This window comes from Cutaneotrichosporon oleaginosum, assembly GCF_008065305.1.
Source record: "Cutaneotrichosporon oleaginosum strain ATCC 20508 chromosome Unknown ATCC20508_contig04, whole genome shotgun sequence".
In the NCBI taxonomy this organism is placed as follows: Eukaryota; Fungi; Basidiomycota; class Tremellomycetes; order Trichosporonales; family Trichosporonaceae; genus Cutaneotrichosporon; species Cutaneotrichosporon oleaginosum.
The window spans coordinates 925,392-944,746 of record NW_027072173.1 but is presented as its reverse complement, the minus strand read 5'-3'; the positions used below and the strand labels follow the sequence as shown (position 1 = coordinate 944,746).

General features: G+C 62.0%; 7 protein-coding genes across 7 annotated transcripts; 3 read left to right on the top strand and 4 right to left on the bottom strand.

Annotated features, from left to right (window-relative positions):
• Positions 1-3,571: 3,571 nt before the first annotated feature.
• On the bottom strand, positions 3,572-3,940 carry COLE_04831 (uncharacterized protein; the record flags this gene model as incomplete). Its single annotated transcript, XM_018422422.2, has 1 exon — positions 3,572-3,940. One exon carries the CDS (start codon positions 3,938-3,940, stop codon positions 3,572-3,574), a length of 369 nt encoding a protein of 122 aa, XP_018280860.1.
• A 392-nt stretch (positions 3,941-4,332) lies between these two features.
• On the top strand, positions 4,333-6,584 carry COLE_04830 (uncharacterized protein; the record flags this gene model as incomplete). The annotated part of the gene is made up of 2 exons (XM_018425731.2): positions 4,333-5,200; positions 5,233-6,584. The coding sequence occupies 2 exons, from the start codon at positions 4,333-4,335 to the stop codon at positions 6,582-6,584; spliced, it is 2,220 nt and encodes a 739-aa protein (XP_018280861.1).
• Positions 6,585-7,560: 976 nt separating this feature from the next.
• COLE_04829 (uncharacterized protein) lies at positions 7,561-8,230 on the top strand (the record flags this gene model as incomplete). The annotated part of the gene is made up of 2 exons (XM_018426470.2): positions 7,561-7,992; positions 8,036-8,230. 2 exons carry the CDS (start codon positions 7,561-7,563, stop codon positions 8,228-8,230), a joined length of 627 nt encoding a protein of 208 aa, XP_018280862.1.
• A 307-nt stretch (positions 8,231-8,537) lies between these two features.
• Positions 8,538-11,149, bottom strand: COLE_04828 (uncharacterized protein; the record flags this gene model as incomplete). The annotated part of the gene is made up of 3 exons (XM_018426471.2): positions 8,538-10,130; positions 10,329-10,982; positions 11,021-11,149. The coding sequence occupies 3 exons, from the start codon at positions 11,147-11,149 to the stop codon at positions 8,538-8,540; spliced, it is 2,376 nt and encodes a 791-aa protein (XP_018280863.1).
• A 1,727-nt stretch (positions 11,150-12,876) lies between these two features.
• On the bottom strand, positions 12,877-14,539 carry COLE_04827 (uncharacterized protein; the record flags this gene model as incomplete). The annotated part of the gene is made up of 6 exons (XM_018426472.2): positions 12,877-13,398; positions 13,538-13,733; positions 13,766-13,942; positions 13,975-14,255; positions 14,348-14,413; positions 14,447-14,539. The coding sequence occupies 6 exons, from the start codon at positions 14,537-14,539 to the stop codon at positions 12,877-12,879; spliced, it is 1,335 nt and encodes a 444-aa protein (XP_018280864.1).
• Positions 14,540-14,720: 181 nt separating this feature from the next.
• Positions 14,721-16,016, top strand: COLE_04826 (uncharacterized protein; the record flags this gene model as incomplete). Its single annotated transcript, XM_018422423.2, has 1 exon — positions 14,721-16,016. The coding sequence occupies one exon, from the start codon at positions 14,721-14,723 to the stop codon at positions 16,014-16,016; it is 1,296 nt and encodes a 431-aa protein (XP_018280865.1).
• Positions 16,017-17,357: 1,341 nt separating this feature from the next.
• Positions 17,358-18,270, bottom strand: COLE_04825 (uncharacterized protein; the record flags this gene model as incomplete). The annotated part of the gene is made up of 3 exons (XM_018422424.2): positions 17,358-17,629; positions 17,663-18,076; positions 18,147-18,270. The coding sequence occupies 3 exons, from the start codon at positions 18,268-18,270 to the stop codon at positions 17,358-17,360; spliced, it is 810 nt and encodes a 269-aa protein (XP_018280866.2).
• Between the last annotated feature and the right edge of the window lie 1,085 nt (positions 18,271-19,355).

Here is a 19,355-nt window from a genome sequence, read left to right as displayed (position 1 = left end):
GTCTCTATCCACAGTCGTGAGGCACGTCCACCATCCAGCACATAGTCCGCGTCTAATATCCGATGCATTACTGTATCCCAGCCTACAGCCAGGAGAGGAGTGAGAGACAAATGAGGTAGTCAGCCCGCAGAGCAAGCGCCAAACGTGCCAGTAGTAGTGTGCCTTCCAGAGGCATGTTTTACATGACAATGCGAGGCTCCGTAATGCTCGTCGAGATCTGTTTGGTCAGTTACTGCTCGTGCCATCCCCCACTCACGCTCTTGTGTGGCAGAACAGAGGCACCGTTGACATACAACTCGTCCTTGATCGAAACATCGTCACCAAGAACGGTGATGTTCTCGACGCGGCACTGCAAGTTAGCCACACAGCAAGGCAGGCACGGTCGCCAGAAGATTTACAAGTAGGCGCGTCTCAGCCATCGCTCAGCCTGTGCTCCATCCCACAGGCTGGAGCAGGCAGTCGACATGGCAGCCGATAGCAAGCAAACCAAGTTTGCCTTCGCTGGAGTCCAAAACTGGACATCAGGCTGGCAATATTCCGTCTGGCGGCATCCGCCGGATCTGCCAGAGCAACGCTGCACTCTTTGCACCGCCCACCACCCAACATCTCCACTCACCCAGCGGCCAACAGTCGAGTTCCAGCCGATAATAGACGACGCAATCCACGCGTGGTCGCGGACCTCGGCGTTGGACATGATCACGCAGCGCTGGAGACGCGCGCCCTTGCCAATCTTGGCACCGGGGCCAATAACGACGTTGGGGCCAACGAGAGCAGTGGGGTCGATCTCGGCCGTAGGGTCGACGAGGACGTTGCCGCCGTGCACCCACTTGTTCTGCGCCGGGTCGGCGAGATCAGGCGAGCCCTGCGACGTGAGGTGGGAGAGGTAGAGGCAGGTGCCTGCTGTCAGAACCGCGATTCGCGCGATCACGCACCCGAGATGAAATCCTTGGGCTGTCCGACGTCCATCCAGAAGCCCTGGAGGTCGTAGGCGTGCAGCTGCTGGTCGGCAGCGATGGCGGGGAAGATCTCCTTCTCGATCGATGTGGGGCGGAGCTGTTGTTAGCGGCTAAAAGAGGGGTGAGCTTACCTCGATGCGGTCGAGGACAGAAGGGTTGAACATGTAGATACCGGCGTTGATGCGGTTGCCGACAAACTCGACGGGCTTTTCAACGAAACGGTCAATGATTGTAGACCCGGGCTTGGTGACGACGACACCGTACGCCGAAGGCTCGGAGACCTTGGTGACCATAATCGAGCCTTCGCAGCCGTGCTTGAGGTGGAAATCACGGAACGCCTCAAAGGGGTAAGTGCAGGTGACGTCCGAGTTGAGGACAAAGAATGGCGAGTCGTCCTTGCCAAGGATGTCGCGGGCAAGGGCGAGGGGGCCGGCTGCGGCGTCAGATCGTTGCGCGTTGTCTGTCTGCCCCAAAGGCACAGCCAAAAGCTACACACCAGTGCCCAAAGGCTCAGTCTCAACGGAGAAGTTGATGGTGATGCCGTACTCCTCCTCGGTCTTCTTAAGGACCGAGACCATGACCTCGGGGCGGTAGTTGACGGCAAGAACAATGTCCTTGACACCGGCCTGACACGTCAGCAGGGTTAGCGGGGTTGACAAACCTTGACGAGGGCCTCGATCTGGTGTAGGCTGCGAGGTTAGCATTAAGCGAATAGTGGGGTGCAGGGGTAGGGTTCCAGCGGCTACGATGCAACGAGGAGGGCAGCCCTCGCCGCGTCTTTGACACGGGTGACTGCGGAAATCGCTACGCTGGGATCGCCGACGCCCCGGAGTGTGGTGTGTACGCACATCATGGCCTGGAGGTTAGTGGTGATGCTCGGGGCTTGTAAAATATTAGTTGGTGTCAACTTGCCTTGTTGCAGAACTCGACGAGGGGCTTGGGCCACGACAGCTGGGCGCGTTAGCAGGCGCGTCGCGTCACGTTGCAGAGCAATATGCCGCCGGAGTTGATGCGGCATGCCTCGATCGCAGCGTATGCAGCTGGCTGATGGGGCGCTGGGAGGTGGAAGAACTCACAGTGAGGGGCCTAAGACGAGTGCCGAAACCACCGACAAGGATAAGAGCGTGCACAGCTGTCAGAAATGTACTCGGAATGTGTGGTGGTGGCTATTGGGGACGACGAGGTGCGGTTGGTGGTGGTCTGGAGCCAGGAAGGACTTATCTTCATTTTGAGTGTGTGGGAGTTTGGGGGGGGGGGGGGGGGGGAGAGGAGGTTGGAGGGTGATGAGAAGGAGAGTAGAGATGGAGGAGAGAGAGAGAAAGAGAGAAAGAGAGAAAGAGAGAGAGAGAGATGTGTTGGAAGGATGGACGGAGAGTGAGGAGTGGAGGAGGACGTGGATGGGTGGATCGGCTGGATGGATGCGATTGGGGATTCCCTGGGGGGAGGGGGGAGGGAAGGCGGAACAGTGTTCGAGGGTGCTTGAAGGGGTCATTCAAATCCCAACACGGGCCGAGAGCGGGTTTCTTTTCGCATTCTCTCCAATCTTGCATGCTTGCATGCTATTATTTCTCTTCCATATCCATCACATCTCTCTCTCTCGTCTCTCGTCTCTCGTCTCTCTCTCTCTCTCTCTCTCGTTCTCTCACAGGCACAAACCTTGGTCGTTTTGCCGTGCTCTTAGCCCCGGTGGCTCCCCTCGGTGGCCTGGCCGAAATTCATTCAATTACCTTGGCCATTCTATTGATTTCTAGGGAACGGTTAGGGCGCCATGCGCCATGCATGGCAGCACGGTGCGCGACAGAGCGCGACTTGACGAGGCGCAGGCTTGGGGGCTGGAGCCTCAAGAAGTGGCGTCGGCGGCGCTACAGCATGGTCATGCCATAACAATACAAGGAGAGACAGGCAGCTTGCAGCTTGCAGCAGTTGAGTGCATGAAGAGCAAGATGCGAGATGGAGATGTGATTTGGAACGTTGCAAGCAAGAGGCCGAAACGTGTACCGAGTGTCCCTGATGAGCATCATCAGGGTGGGGGAGGAGGACGAGATGGTCGGCGGTGCGTCGGGGACTGCACGCTGCACGCTGCATGCCGCATGCTGCATGCTGCTCGCTACGCGTTGCATGCATGCACAAGGTCTTTGAGCAGAGCGGATCGAGCGACTAGCAGGTGGGCTATACCGTAGTATGCCGGGGGAGATGACTGCTCGAGCAGCTCGCTCATGCGCTCAACCCCCCCCCCCTCCTGATCGCTCTCGGTATCCTCGTCATCCTTGACGCGCCTCGTCGCGCCTGTCGTCAACGCCACCAGCTTAAGGGATAGAGTAGAGTACATGCCGCGCAATGCCATCAGACACGGGCGTGCCATCATACATACATGGCGACAAGCGACATGAACCCAGCATCCAGCATCCAGCATATCCCAGCGTCTTACACACGCCCCGACGCGCTCAAACTTTTTTCTGCACGACTCGCGCTGATCCGCTGATCCCCCTCCCTCTGGAAACCGAAGCCTGCCGGATCTGCCCTGGTCCCTGTTCCCTGTGCGCCCGTGCATGCCGTCTCATCATTATCTTCCCGCACTTCCCATATTGTCTTCCCTTTCTAATCATTTCTATTCCCTATTTCCAACTGATCGCCGTCGATCTCCCGCGCTGCAACGCTCCCGCTGCTGCCGGCCACAGCGAGCCCCGCAGCTCGAGCCCCCCGCCGGCCGCCGCCAAGCGGTCGCTCGGGCGCGTCACGCCGCGCCGGATGCTGCTCGCTTGCCTGATCAGACCTGGTCGGGGTAGCGGTGCCGAGGTGGGAGTGTCAGGTAGGGAGCGAGCGGGGGCGAGGGGATGGGGGCGGGCGGCGGTCTGCGGGCGGCGGTCTGCGATGCCCGAGTTGGGGAGAGGTGGGAGAGGTGGGAGAGGTGGGAGAGGTGGGAGATGGGAGATGGGAGATGAGCAGGAGAATAGCAGCGATGATTGTTGCTGGTGGAAGAGCATGTCTCAGAGTCCGCAGTTGTACTGTAGCATCGTCGCCGAAAAGTCGCCGGGCATTGTCGACACGCCCCACACCCGCGGCACCCCCCAGCACCCCCCGGCACCCCCCGGCACCCCCCGGCACGCTCGGCGCCTCATGCTCATATGCACGTCAAATATGCAGACGCCCCCAGCGCACCCTCGATGCCGCAACGCTGCCGATGGCATTCGACGCGCCCGAAACGCGGAATGCATTACTCCCATTGATGACTGCCACACCACTCACCACCGGCTATTTCCGCCACGTGACCATCCACTCGCCACCCAACTGGAATTCACCAACAACTGACGTCGCCAACGCACAACCAACGCCTTCCTCCCTCTCCCCCCTCCTCTCCCCACTCCCCACCGCCGCCATGTCCGGACGCGACCGCGATCCGCGCCACCGCGAGCCGCGGGTGAAGAACCGCGCGCCCGCCGCCGTGCAAATCACCGCGGAGCAGCTGCTGCGCGAAGCGCACGACAGGCAAGAGCAGCCGGTACAGGCGCCCAAGCAGCGTATCCAAGACCTCGAAGAGCTGCACGAGTACCAGGCCCGCAAGCGGACAGAGTTCGAGGCGCGCATCCGGTACTCGCCGGACGTGATCCCCGCGTGGATCCGGTACGCGACGTGGGAGGCGTCGCAGAACGAGTTTGAGCGCGCGCGCTCCGTGTTTGAGCGTGCGCTGGACATCGACCCGCGCCATACCGAGCTATGGACAAAGTACTGCGACATGGAGTTGCGCGCGCGCAACATCAACCATGCGCGCAACCTCTTCGATCGCGCCGTCACGCTCCTGCCCCGCGTTGACGCGCTGTGGTACAAGTACGTGTATCTCGAAGAGCTGCTCCTCAACATTGCCGGCGCACGGCAGGTGTTTGAGCGATGGCTCCAGTGGGAGCCACAGGACAAGGCCTGGCTCAGCTACATCAAGCTTGAGGAGCGGTATAATGAGCTCGACCGCGCCAGCGACATTTACGAGCGTTGGATCGGCACACGGCCCACCCCGAAGAACTGGTGCCTCTGGGCCAAGTTTGAGGAGGAGCGCGGCAAGCCCGACAAGGCGCGAGAGGTGTTCCAGACAGCACTCGAGTTTTTCGGCGACGAGGAAGAGCAGATCGAAAAGGCGCAGCAGGTGTTTGCTGCGTTTGCACGCATGGAAACACGGTTGAAGGAGTTTGAGCGCGCGCGGGTGATTTACAAGTTTGCTCTCGCGCGGCTGCCACGCTCAAAATCCGCCAACTGTGAGTGACAAGCACTGAGGAGCTAACACCAGTGTACTCGTCCTATACCAAGTTTGAGAAGCAGCACGGTGACCGGTCTGGTGTCGAGCTCACCGTGCTGGGCAAGCGACGAATTCAGTACGAGGAAGAACTGGCATACGACCCGACAAACTACGACGCATGGTTCTCGCTTGCAAGACTTGAGGAGGACGCATACCGCGCCGAGAAGGAGGACGGGGAGGACGCTGACCCGGCGCGCGTGCGCGAGGTGTACGAGCGTGCCGTCGCCAACGTCCCGCCCGCAAGCGAGAAGCGGTACTGGCGGCGATACATCTACCTGTGGCTGCAGTACGCAGCATTCGAAGAGATCGACACGGAGGACTACGATCGCACGCGTGACGTATACAAGGCTGCGATCCGGCTCGTACCGCACAAAGTCTTCACGTTCGCCAAGCTGTGGCTGGCTTACGCCTATTTCGAGATCCGGCGGGTGGACGTGAACGCGGCGCGCAAGGTGTTGGGCGCGTCGATTGGCATGTGTCCCAAGCCCAAGCTCTTCGCGGGCTACATCGAGCTGGAGATGCGGCTGCGCGAGTTCGACCGCGTGCGCAAGCTATACGAAAAGTTCCTGTCTTTCGACCCGTCCCTCTCCGCCGCCTGGATTCAGTGGACACAGATGGAGGCGCTGCTCGAGGACTTGGAGCGCGTGCGCGCCATCTTCGAGCTGGCAGTGCAGCAGGACCTCGACATGCCCGAGCTCGTGTGGAAGGCGTACATCGACTTTGAGATCGAGGAGGGCGAGCGCGAGCGCGCCCGCCACCTGTACGAGCGCCTGCTCGAGCGCACGGGGCACTACAAGGTCTTCGTGTCGTACGCGCTCATGGAGGCGAGTGCGCTCGGCGACGACGAAGAGGGCGACGCAGAAGAGGGCGACGCGGCGCGCGCCCGCGCCATCTTCGAGCGCGGGTACAAGGACTTGCGGGCGCGCGGGGAGAAGGAGGACCGCGCGCTGCTGCTCGAGGCGTGGGATGCGTTCGAGGGCGAGCACGGCGACGACGCGGACCGCGAAGCCGTCGCTGCGCTGCGGCCGCAGACGCGCCGCCGGTGGCGGCCCCGCGGGGACGGCAGCGGCGAGTACGACGAGTACTGGGACATTGTGTTCCCCGACGACGAGAAGGAGGAGAATCCCGCCGCGTTCGCCATCTTTCAGGCTGCCAAGGAGTGGGCCGCGAACAAGGAGAACGGCGCGGGCGGGCTCAACTACGAGATGGACGATTCGGATTCGGACTCGGATTCCGACGGCGACGAGGGGGAAGCCGAGGGTGGGAAAGGGGAAGGGGAAGGGGAAGGGGAAGGGGAAGGGGAAGGGGGAGAGGGAGAAGGAGAGGGCATGGACGAGGACTAGATGCATGCAGCATTGTTCGATCAGTGACGATGGGTGCTTGAGCGGCGGCGGGGGGATGGCCTGCGCTGGCATCGGGTCGCGGGCTCTTTGCCCGTAGCATTGCTTCACAAATGTTGTGGACATTGCCGTATTTGGTTTCACTTACGACGAATGCGCAGACGATGGCCGGGATGGCATTGGAGTGCCTGCACAGGACAGATAAGACAGATAGAACCAGAACCAGAACCAGTCCGGAGGGCAACAGGGGGCGGTCAACAAAGACAGCATCACAGAGTCAGTCAGCGGGCAGGACCAGCGAAACGAGGCCCCAGGTCGACAACGCCTGCACTTCCCGCCGGAATGCCCCTCGCCGCAGCCATCGCAGCTTGGCAGTAGCAGTCCTCACAGCCACCCTCGCAGCCTCCTCAGCTTCGCGGCCATCATAGCAGCCCGCGCCGACCACCGGATCCCATCCCTTGACCGCCGGACGCCGCCGCCGCCGTTCTCTAGGCAGCCAATTCTCGCATCAGCACGCAGACTCAGCCGCACAGGGCCAGATGATGCGACGCTGGCCGGGCATGACGAGAGGTTACGAGAGTGTGGAACGAGAGTTTGAAACGTCGTTGCCGCGTCGGGCAGTGGCTCACGGGGTGCAGTTCGACGGCGCAGGACGCAGTCGTATCACTCGCAAGGCACTGCACGTGCAGCCAAGATGAGCTCATGATCTCGTCTCGACTGCCTCTGAGGCGATGCTAGTCCAGACCTCAGACTGTCGCAGTCAGTCGACAGCTACTCCGCAGGTGCCGAACAGTCGCCCCGCCGCTGCCCCAGAACGCCCAGAGCATTCCTACAAGTGGCAGTGGCGACGCCTTGGCTCCTCCCTCTCTCCTCGCTCATCTCGCTCATCTCGCTGCCGCATTGCGCCTCACGCCCGCATGCCCGAACAGGCGTGAATCGAATCTACGCACTGACCGCCTCGCACCGCGATAGCGTCGACATGTCCTCATCTCCATCCTCCATTCTCTCTCACTCCTTGACCATGCTCCTCCTCCCCACCCTCGTCCTCGCCCTCGGCGTGCGCGCACAGCTCACCGACCTCCCGTTCGCGACGACGGACGACAGCCCCCTCCCGCCCCTTTCGGCCGTCAGTGTCCGCTCGTCCGCCCCCGTCCTCTCCGCCTCCGCCTCCGCCTCAGTCTCCATCTCGCGCCCCTCCGTTCCCTCCGTCGCCTCCGTCGCCTCCATCGCCTCCCCCTCCCCCTCCGCCGTCCGCTCCGCGCTCACCTCCATCTCCTCCAAGACGACAGCCCAAGTTGTGACGATCACCGCGACGGCGTCCGCCGCACCAGCCAACAGCGCCCGCATCCGCGGCGGGGACGTCGCCGCCATCGTCCTCGGCATCATCTGCGTTCTCGAAGCCGTAGTCATCGTGCGTGTTTTCCCCTTCCTCCTCCCTCCCTTTCTGACCCCAGGCCGTCCTCGCGCTCCGCACGCGCAACCTCGCCCGCCGCTCCACACGCCTCGCGCGCACGCTGCGCGACCTGCCCCCGCCCCCGCCCCCGCCCCTCATCAAGCCCATGAACGTCGTGCACGTCGCCCCGCCGCCTATTGTGCGCAAGGTGTCGCGTAAAGCGCCGCCGAAGTACGAGGAGGGGGACGGTGTGTAGCGGCATACGACAGTGTGCAGAAGACAGAAGTCAGAAGGAAGACGACAAGGACAAGGTCGGAAGGAGATCGCCGCGGTGCTAGACACTGCTAAGCTGTGCACGGCACCACTGTCATTACTTTGTAACATGGATCGTTGTATGCGGGTTCGCGAGATGGAGCCTAAAGTGGGAAGCTCGAGTCGTCGCAGTTCAACTCCCCTTACGTGGCGATCCTTGGCAGAGCCGATACTCCTCTGCCCCGTCATTAGGCATAAGCGCAACCCGACATCCTGTACATTATCATGATATTACAACCCCAAGCATCCCCCTACTTCCGATTCGGCCATTCAATCATGTCGATGAGGCGGTCCAGCCGCGCAAGCTGCACGACATTGTCGGCAAGCTGCTTGTCCTTGAACGCCAGCTGCGCCTGCAGCGCCGCAATCTCCTTCTGCATTTCCTCGTACACCTGCTGCTGTGCGATCAGCCGGTCGTCCCGGTCATGCAGCAGATGCGTGAGCTGCTGGTGCTTCACGCGCAGATATCCCCATTCAGCGCAACGCAGGCAGTGCCGGCTGCACCCTGCTGGCGGGACGTCGGCCTCGTTCTTGATGACGATGAAATCGACTTCGTGTGTACTTTTGCGCTTTCGCTTGCCTTCGGCAGTGGGGGCAGTGGTGGATGCTGACGTATTGGTGGACGCGGTTGCGGCGGTGGACGTTGATGCGACGGTGGACGCTGATGCGGCCGTGGACGCTGAGGCGGCCGTGGACGCTGATGCAGCGGGAGTGGCCGCTGATGCAGCGGGAGTGGGCGCAACGGAGGCCGGCGCAGTGGTCCGGACCGGCGTAGGGGTTGAAGCCTGCGTGCTTCCGGGGGCTGGCGCGACGTCGGAAGCCGGTGCGACGGTTGACGCGACTGTTGACGCGACGGTTGACGCCGGCGCGATGCTGGGGGCTAGGGCGACAGTTGACGCTCGCGCAACGCTCGGCGCTGGCGCAGCGTTTGGCGCAGGCGCAGCAGTTGGCGCTGGCGCAACGGCTGGCGCTGGCGCAACGGCTGGCGCTGGCGCAACGGCTGGCGCCTGCGCGATGATGGACGCCTGCTCGGCGGCGGCAGCTGGGGCAACGGCATCGACTGAAGCAGCGGTAGCAGCAGGCGTAGAGATGCGAGCTGATTGAGAGGCGGGAAGTCGCTCACTTAGGGACTGAGCCGCTGGAGGCTCAGCGCTGACTGCCACAGCCGTGAGAGATTGAGCATTTGTGGGCTCAGCGGTGGTAGGAGAAGCGGACAGCGCAGCAGGAGTAGGGGCGGTCGAAGGCCGAACATGGACAGGCCGCGCGGTGGGGGAAGTGGCAGTGGATGGTGATGCGGTCAGTGGCGGAGCCGGCGCGACAGAGGGCGGCGGGCCTACCGCATATGAGGATGGGAAAGCGCTGGGCGGCGCAGCGGAGAGAGGCGGAGGCAAAGTGTCAGACTGTGAGAGCGAAATGGTTCGAAGAGATGAACCATGGGGCGCAGCAACTCGGAGGGGCGAGGGGCCAGCTGCAGCTGTAGCACCAACGCGGAGGGGCGAGGGGCCAGTAGAGACACCTGCTCGGAGGGGCGAGGGAGCAGACTTGGTAACATCTCGGAGAGATGAGGTGTTCACGCGGGGGCGGGACGGTCCTGCCTCGGCGTTTGGCCGTTGCGGTGCCGAGTTGGAGACGGGGCGGATCGTCGAGGAGGAGGAGTCGAGAGGAGGGCGTGTTGGAGCCTCTTTTGGAGGTGCGACGCGGCTCGACGGACTCGACGTGCTAGCTGTGTTTTTGGGCGGTTTGGTTGCGTCCTTGGGCGGCTTGGCTGCGTCCTTGGGCGGCTTGGTTGCGTCCTTGGGCGGCTTGGTTGCGTCCTTGGGCGGCTTGGTTGCGTCCTTGGGCGGCTTGGTTGCGTCCTTGGGCGGCTTGGTTGCGTCCTTGGGCGGCTTGATTGCGTCCTTGGGCCGCTTGGTTGCATTGGTTGCATCCTTGGGCCGCTTAGTTGCCTCCTTGGGCCGCTTGGTCGAGTCCTTGGGCCGCTTGGCTGTGTCCTGGGGCCGCTTGGAAGGGCTCAAGTTCGGCTGGCTCGCGGGGCGGGTCACAGACGGAGGCAGCGGCCTAGTCTGACCGGAGCCACTGGCAGACCCGTTAGCCAAACCATCGGCGGACCCGATCCCCGAGGTCTCGCCCGCCTTCGTGGCCACTGGCTTAAGCGGCGTCTCGCGTGCGGCAGGATCCAGACGCGGCCGCTTACCGGCCTCGTTCGTGGGACCGTCGCTTGCGCGCTTACGCGCCGAGGTACTCGATTTTGAAGGTTCACCTGACCGCGACTTATCCCGTTGCCGTCGAGATGGGGCCGCCGTCTCTCGCCCGGGCTCGATCCAGTCAGGATCGTCTTCACCTTCGTCTTCCGTGACCTCCTCGTCATCTAGCCCAAAGATTCCCTCCCATTCCTCCACCTCTTCCTCCTCTCCACCCTCCTCCTTGCCAGTGTGTCCCCCCTTCTTCCCCTCGTCCCCCCCTTCGTTCTCCTCGACGCTCAATTCTGAGATCTCGGCATCGCTCCGCTCTGCATTCTGTGCACTCTTAAAGTGCACAGCCTTTTTGGCTGGCGTGGGCTTGGACGCAGTCTTCGGCGACACCTCCTCACCCGCATGTGGCCGTGTCCGCGCGTCCCAAGCCGGCACACGCTTATCAAACACTGGTCGGTACTTGCGCATGAAGTGTTCTGCGCTGTGGTGGTTCGTCATCCCTTCCTGCTGTCAGCTGGGGTTGGAGAGACGCCATGACTCACAACCCTGGCCATGTGTTGGTAGAAGTCGATCTTGGGCCGGCCGTGGATATCGAAGCGCTTGAGCTCTGCCAAGAAGAGATCGAAGCGCTCCTGATCCTGCGCGACGACATAGCGCAAGTTGTTGGACATGGGGGGCCTGAGGTTGATGGTGGACGAATTCGTCTGGCACTTGGTATTGTGACTTGGAACCAAACGTAGCGGGAGCAGATAGACACGTAAAACGCCCCCATCACTCACGGACTGGGGCAGGGCGATGACGCAAGGCACCGCCAGTCCGCCATCGGCGGGGTATTTGGTTCAACTCGTCTTTTGACGGTCGCGGTGGTGGTAGAGCTGAGCATGGAGTTGGTAGGTGGACAGGTCTGAAAGCGTATCATCACATACCTGTAGAGGCGAGAAGAGAGCGGACGACCAAGCAGAGGGATAGACAGTGGTTATCGAAAATTATGTTCATTGCGAAGATTGAGGTGACCCCGTAGGACATGTTTGTGGCCTTGCCGAGCGGCGTGCGTAGGCTAACCAAGGTAACAGAAAGATGGCGGGAGAACAGCCAGCTGCAGAGATCTGCGGAAAGCCACCGTGCTCTGTAGGTCTTGTCCTTGCTTCTGTCGCGATCGGAGGCCCGATGGCTCGATGATTAAACTCTTACCTTCGGCTACCACGGCAAGTGGCTGGGAAGCAAGAGCTTGCATGCCAAGTTGGCAAACTCGACCCTCCTAATCTTGCAGCGCATGACTTGAACTCATGAGATTCTTTCGATCTTTCACCGGTCGCGTGCGAAGACATCCGTCATTGTGGTAAGTCTTGCCATGTTTCTGTAGTCGTTTTCACCTCTACATGCGGCCGAAAGCATACAACTAGTTCGGCACGATCAACACAGAGATTACACTGCTCGAGGGGGGTTTTGGCTGGCAAGGCTGTACTGTCGCTGCTGCAAGTCTTGAGCGTGCATTACTGGCGCTACAGGGAGATACCGGTGTCCAACCGCCACTCTCTTCTGCTTGCTTTCTTCCTTCCTGCTCTCGTCAAACCTCCATTCATTATCCATCATCGCTCTCTCCATCGCCCATTTTCTGTTCTCTGCGTCCCCTGGCTCCCCGGGCAGTCGAGTCGTGATGTCGACCATCTCCAACCCACTGAGCACCATGTCGTCCTCCTTCATCAACGCATCCGTCCCCAACAACCTCCCCTCGCCGTCGCCTAGTGTTCACCTCAATACCACCCTTCCTTCTCTGTCCCCCACGCCAACTTCAGCGCACCTGCACATCACCATCCGAGAAGGGCTGGCGTCCAAGAACCTGGCCATTGGGCTATGCATCGTGATCGCAGCCGAGGCCCTCGCCATTGCACGCCGCACTCACTTTCCCTACGCTAATGCCAGATGGTTATTATGCTGTTCTACTGCCACTCAAAGACAACGTCGGAAACTTCGCCTCCTTGCTCGACCGACCCCCGTTCCCAAGAGTTCGTCGACGCCGCATTTACCGACAACGACGGCGACCCGGTCCTACCCATTTACTCGGACCCCTTCGGCCAGGTGCACCCCTTCACTCCATCGAGGGCGAGCTTCATCGAGCATACTAGCACACTCAGCAAATACGGGGCGCGTACGAATCAGTCAAGCATGTTGGGACATGAGAGGCTTCGGTAGCCATTGGGTTAATTGCAAGCGCATGAGTCCCTCAATGCCTCCCGCTTGCTCTCTTGCAATCGATGTACTCGTATGCTAAACCTCCCAATGTCCGGAAAGGAAGGCTGATCTGGTCAGCTGTCGTCAGTCCCCTCGCCGTCGTTTACAATGGCTGAACCCCTCTGTCTCTCAGAACTACCTATACATCCTTGTCTATCACAACTTGTTACTTCAACCAGTGCTGGCTCATGATCTGCTGCACGGCCATGAGGGCCCAGTACCGCACATCAGGATTGTCGCTCGTCATGAGCTGCATGACGCGCGTCTTGCCATTACCCTCGTTGATGAGCTGCTTGCTCTTCTCCCCGCCGTACTTGACGAACTTGGCGACGTCATTGCACGCCACAGCCAGCACGACGGGGTCGCGCGACGTGTTGAGCAGCTCGATGAGGCGGCGCACGAGCTTGCCATTTGCCTCGGTCTGGATACGGCCGACCTCGAGGCGCCAGAAGTCGTCCGACTCGTGTGCCGGCGACCACACCAGGTGGCCCGACTCGAGCTCGGACACATACTCGTCAAATGTCGTCAGGCCCTCGAGGCGCTCCTTGAGCTCCTCCTTGAGGAACTGAAGATCCTCGACCACGTCCTCGTCGCTCCACTTGCGCTCCGTGAGAGAGTCGACGAAGGGGAGCAGGCGGACGACGAACATCGACGGGAGGTTTTGCGCAGGTGCAAGTGTGAGAAGGTTCTGCGGTTAGCGTGGGGATTACGCGGAGGACCCAGGTGGCTCATGCAATTCATGGCCTCGGAGCAGTCCTCAAGAGTGTGGCAGCGCATGCGCAACAGTTGCAGCCGTCTGTCGGACCCAACCAGCCCTATCAACTCACCCGGAATGTCGCCACAATCACACGGATAACCTTCTCCTTGACGGCCGACTTTGCAATCTCCGTAAAGAGAGCAACGATGTCGTACTTCTTGTCCAACCCTTCCGCGGCATTCTGCTCGAATGAAAGCTGCCAAATACACGAGATTGCGCCGTACTGCTGCTGCGGCGAGATGTTGTCTTTGAGCCACTTAACGAGGCTGCGGTCAGCTATATCCAGATTCAAGCGCACCCCGAGATACAGTCGCCCTGCTTCCACACGGCGGAGCGGAACTGCTTCTTGCCAAGCACAGCATTGAGCACCTGCGTCGCAATGTCGCGGCTCTGCAGGTGCGGGCCGTTGATGAACGACGCAAGCGACGTCAGCAGCGTGGGGAGGAGCTCGCCTGGGAAGTCGTTCGGGTCAGTCCTGCCATCAGCTGATGCCGCTCAACACCTCACGCAATGAGGAGCGCCAGTATCCGCAGACTCTCGAGGTGCACAAACTCCTCGTCCGTGTCCATGGTGAGGCACTTCACGATGGGCTGGTACGGGTCGAGCGGGTTCTCCTTGCGCAGGTCGTGAAAGTAGTGGTACGCGCTCATGTCCGCGAGCATGACGGAGATGGAGACGAGGACGGCCTGAACTGTGTCTACGCGCTGCAGCTTGCGCAGCAGGTCGATGTAGAGCTTGGCATACTGTGCGCCCTCGGTCGCGATCTTGTGGCCGCGTTGTGAGACAGGCTGGGTTCAGTAACCTCCGGAGAACGTAGCGCAGAGACATCGGCGTTCCAGTACGACTTGGAGCTCGCCACACCAACAATCACAAGACTCACGAGCTTGTCAAGCGAGCGGATAAGCGTGCACTCCTCCTGCGAGAGCAGCTTCGCGCGCTGGTAGCCCTTGCGTTAGTCTGACTCCCGGTGCGGACCCACCTCCCATGGGATCTGCCGGGCAGCAAGCTTGGAGAGCTGGTCGTCCAAGTAAGGGCTGAAGAATGGCGGGGGGATTGCTTCGACGGCCGTCATGGTGCCGAGGTGAGAGATGTGCCGTCGGCGAGGACGTCAAGATGGCGAGTGTTGGCTGGACGGGCGGTGACGCACAGGGGTGGGGTTAACGGGGATGCTGTATAAAGAACCTCCACCCGGCGGCATGACTTTGCCACCAACCAACAACTCTGCAACCACCAACAATCAAAACTACGGCGACATGAGCAGGCCCGTGTCTCTCGCCGTCAAGCCGCCTGGCGTGAGGGCGAAGTGGAATGCCCCGAGCCAGCGCATGTTCGCCGACGACTCGGACGAGGAAGGCGACGCCTTCGGTTCCGCCAGCAGCCGCCCCAAGGCCGTCAAGGTCGAGGATGAGCGCATCGAGGGCTTCGGGAACGGGAGAGCGCTCGGCAGCCGCCGCTCCCCCGAGCCGCTGGTGATCGCGCCCCTACCGAACCGCGACTGGCGCACCGTCGCGACACAAAGCCGCCGGCCGGGATACCGCCCCGAGCGGCGGGACGAGGGGCCGGTCGTGACGCACGAACGGACCGGCGAGGAGCCGCAGCGGCGCGGGCTGCGTCGCGCCGGCGACATTGACCCAGACTACGACCGCAAGCCGGACGCTGCGGCGTTGGCGGCTGTGGACGCGAAGCCGCGCGTGCCGAAACAGGAGGTCAAGGAGGAAGAGGAGCGCAAGCCGCTCACGCTGGAGGAAGAAGCGCTCGCCGCCGTGCTGGCGGGCGACGCGGCGCCCGTCTCGGATGCGCAGCGGCGTGCGGAAGAGCTCGTGATTGAAAGCGCCGCCAACCGCAACATCATGAGCGAGGAACAGGCGCTCGAGCGCGACCTCAACATCCTTCCCCCAGAGAGCTCGCTCGACGATTACGACGCCGTACCAGTCGAGGCGTTTGGCGCTGCTATGCTCCGTGGGATGGGGTACAATCCAAAGGATGACACGCCGATGCACGTCCCCAAGCCGCGGCCGGCGCTGCTGGGTATCGGCGCGACCGCTTTGTCGTCCGAGCTCCCACCGAGCCGGAAGGACCCGAAGAAACGGCGCGAGGAGCGCGCGACGCGCGGCGGACGAGGATTCAACGCCGCAGCTCTGCTGGTTCCGTCAAATGGACCTAGTCGGGAGGCGAGTACGGCGAGAGAGCTCTCAGGGGAGGCGACCGCGTCTCGGGGCGCCAGCCCCGGCGAGAAGCGGCGGAGAGACGACGACGACGGGCGCGACAGCAAGCGCCGCTACGACGACCGTGATCGCGAGCGTGAGCGCAGCAGACGATCCGAACGCGACCGCGACGACAGAGACCGCCGGCGCGACCAGCGGTACGAGACAGACGAGGAGCGCGCACGGCGCAAGGCCCGTGAGCGCGAGCGCGACAGGGATAGGGACGATCGCCGAGACCGTGATCGTGACCGCGATCGGGATCGCGAACGGTCACGCCGCGACGACCGCGATCGCTACGACGACAGGGACAGGCGCGATCGCGACCGCGATCGAGACCGCCGGTAGAACACTGTACATTAGACCATTCATAGAACAACAAGCTTGTACCATCCAGCCAGTCATCGATACCGGCGACTTCGCCCCAAGCAGAAGAAACCGTACAGTGTACATTCAGACTCTACACAATTAGTATATGTACAGGGTGGTGCGCTGTATGAGACACAGCGTTGCGGAGCAGCGCCACTGGCGTGTGTAGCGGCGCCGGAGTGAGGCCCGTGTATGATGTGATCATCGTTGTGCCGATCAGTGGCTTACACAGACACGGCAGCTTGGGCTCTAGGTGCTCCTGTAGCTGACGCGACGCCGGCAGCGACAGCCATGGCAGCGCTGAGATCGCTCGTCTCTTCCTGCACGGGTGTGCCCACGGACATGGGCGAGTAAATCTCGCGGGTGGCTGTGACGCACCACTCGACGAGGTGTTCGGGGAGCTTGGAGGGCGTGCGGATGATGATGCACGTGCCGGAGAGCTGGACGGCGCGGTCCCAGCGTGAGATGACTGGCGTTAGCGAGGGCGTTGGGAAGTGGAGCCCAAACGGGCGCAGGGGGTGGATTGGGCCGGGCATCAAACGCAGCTCCTGCCTCGGGCCATCGCCACCACCGTGATACTCACTGCTCTCGGCGATCAGCCGCCGCTGGATGTAGTCTCGGAGATCGCGGAAGGTGGGCGAGGCCGAGTCGCGGAACGCCGGGGACGACGTGAGCGGAAGGCCGGTGTGGGTGTTGACGGGGATGCGGAGGGTGTACATGTTGTTGTGGCGATGGATGTGGGTGATCTGTGCTGGTCGCACGACCCGCTAGATATAGATGTACGCGTAGGCCAGTCTGCAGTCTCGGAGGGCGTCGGCGGCACGTGCAGAAGCCATTGTCCTGTGCTCGCCCCCGCCCTGCCTCGGCGCGCCGTGGCGCAGCGGTTCCGCGGGGGCCCTCTTGTCTGCGCTGGAGCCGCAGGAGGTTCTGGACGCGGGACCCGAAGACCAAAGCGCCGAGCTGAGCGCCACTCCTACTCGGATGTCACCGTTCTCTTTCTTCATCTCCCAAATAACATCCCACGCTCGCCATGGCTGTCTCGCCGCCGCTGTCTTGTTCATGAGACTCGCGCTGCATGCTGCACACGAAACAAGGCACTCGGAAAGCCCGGTCGGCTTCGGCTTCGGAGTTTTGCCGCAGACAATGGGCGCGCCACGCGACGCCTCGCCTGCGCCCATTTGCCAACTCTCCTTGCCGTGGTCAATGCTCATGACTCATAGTCAGATGACGGCAACGAGGGCACACGGCCGGGTGGCGACCGCCGAATTTCCGCTCACTGGTGCATCATTACGTTTGGTAACTGGTCCGTCCTATCCTCCATTAACCCAATAATTCCTGCGCAGCGACATGCGCCCCTCCTACATCACCGTAGGACCCGAAGACGCGGCGGGCGCACCGGTCTGGGGCACGTCCTCGTGGCTGAAGTCGACCTCCTCGCGGCGCGCCGGGCCGACCTTGTGCGGGTCGTACATCTCGCCTGCGCGCTGCAGGGCGTACTTGACGACGTCCTCCGGAATGGGGTGGACGGAGGGGATGACGATCTCGTTGTTGGCGTGCGTCACGAGCACTTCGCCCTTGGGTGCGTCTGCCGTCAGCCATGGCCTGATCACCATCCACAAACTCACAGCCAAGGTGCCAGAGCTGGTTGCTGATGGCGACGGCGAGCGAGTCCCACTGCTTGCCGTCCTGCAGCTTGTGCGTGTTGCAGCCGGAGCTGTCGACGGGGATGATAACCCAGTACAGCTTGTTGTGGAGGTGCTTGCCCTCCGGGACGGCCGTCGAGGGCGCCGGACGCGTGTTGCCGCTCGTGGTGAGGATGGGGACGACGGGGGACGTGGTCTGCTCGAGCGAGAGTTTCTGCGCGCGGGGCGAGGAGAAGTCGCTCTCCTCGCGGCGGGCTGGGCCGACCGTGTACGGGTCGTACACCTCGGACGCGCGCATCACGCAGTACTGGACGACATCGTCGTTCAAGCGGTGGTGCGTGGGGATGACGACCTCGTTGTTCGCGTGCGTGACGGTGATCTCGCCCTTGGGCGCGTCTGAGGTCAGCAATCGGCGTCTCGGAGGCGGCCGGGGTGGGTGAGATAAGACCCAGAAATCAAGACGCACAGCCGAGGTGCCAGAGGCGATTGCAGATGGCGAGGGCGAGCGAGTCCCACCGCTTGCCGTCCTCGACGGTCGTGTTGATGGGGATGATCACCCAGTGGATGCGGTCGTGAACGTGCGGCGCCATAGTGAGTAGGAAGTGAGTGTGAGTGATGCAATGAGATGGGGGATGTCGATCACTATCTCGCAAACAACGCCTTTCATATCGCAAGATCTGAAGCGAGGGCCACAAAGGCCGCATGCTGCCCATTACGTCCCGGATGATGCTTCGGCAGGAGCTTGGCCGGTGGCAACGGGCGTTACCGCTTCTAGAGATTGTGCTGGAATTGTCGTTGCCCAGCTGCCCAGCTGCCCAGCTGCTCAGTAGCCCATGCCCAAATGCCCAACTCTGCTGCCAAGCAGCCCAAATGATCAAATGATGGCATGGGGTGCAGGCGGGGGAGCTGAGGCGATCATCTGACATGCCGTCCACCCTTTGTTCGGGTGCACCAGTGGCGGCGCCAAACTCCAATTTGTCCAGCGCCCAGCGTGCCGTCCTCGTGCTGCACCACATGGGCAGAGGCGGAAGCGGGGAGCCAGCAGCCCACCCAGTTTGCCTCATACGCTCGCCTCAAGCCTCGGCAGGGTTTGACTGAAGGGCCATTCGCGGCCCACGGGGAAGGAGGATGCCAGCATTCACGCAGAGTGCGTTGCTCCGCAGATCTGCAGAACCAACCCGGCTCATGCCTCCCGGCCGACATGCCGTTGTTTGCACTCCGTCGACCCACGGCGTCAAGACATTCGCACAACATGCAGACAATATAGACTCAACAGACCTGACCACGACAAAGAAACATCTCTGCGCCGACATGCTGGCGCTACAGCAAACTCCCATTGCTTGGGTCCCGGGCGATGCCCGTCACCCTCCATCCCTCGCGGTACGTTGCCTCCGTCTCGCCCACCGCCCAGAGCATGAAATCGGCGTCCATGCGCACCGGGGTGGTGATAACAATCTTGTCGTCCCATACCGAGACGGCGTTATCGCCACGGCGGATAGCTAGGGTCAGCAACGGATTGCGGGGGAGATTGCATGCGTAGGTGGCGGGCGAGGGAGGATCTGGGCCCCACGCCACTCTGCCTTCGACTTGCGGATGCTCTCCACGTCGCCGCAGCACTCACCTCGTCGGCGCACCAACTCGCCATTCAGCAGCTGCGAGACCGCCGCGAAAAGGT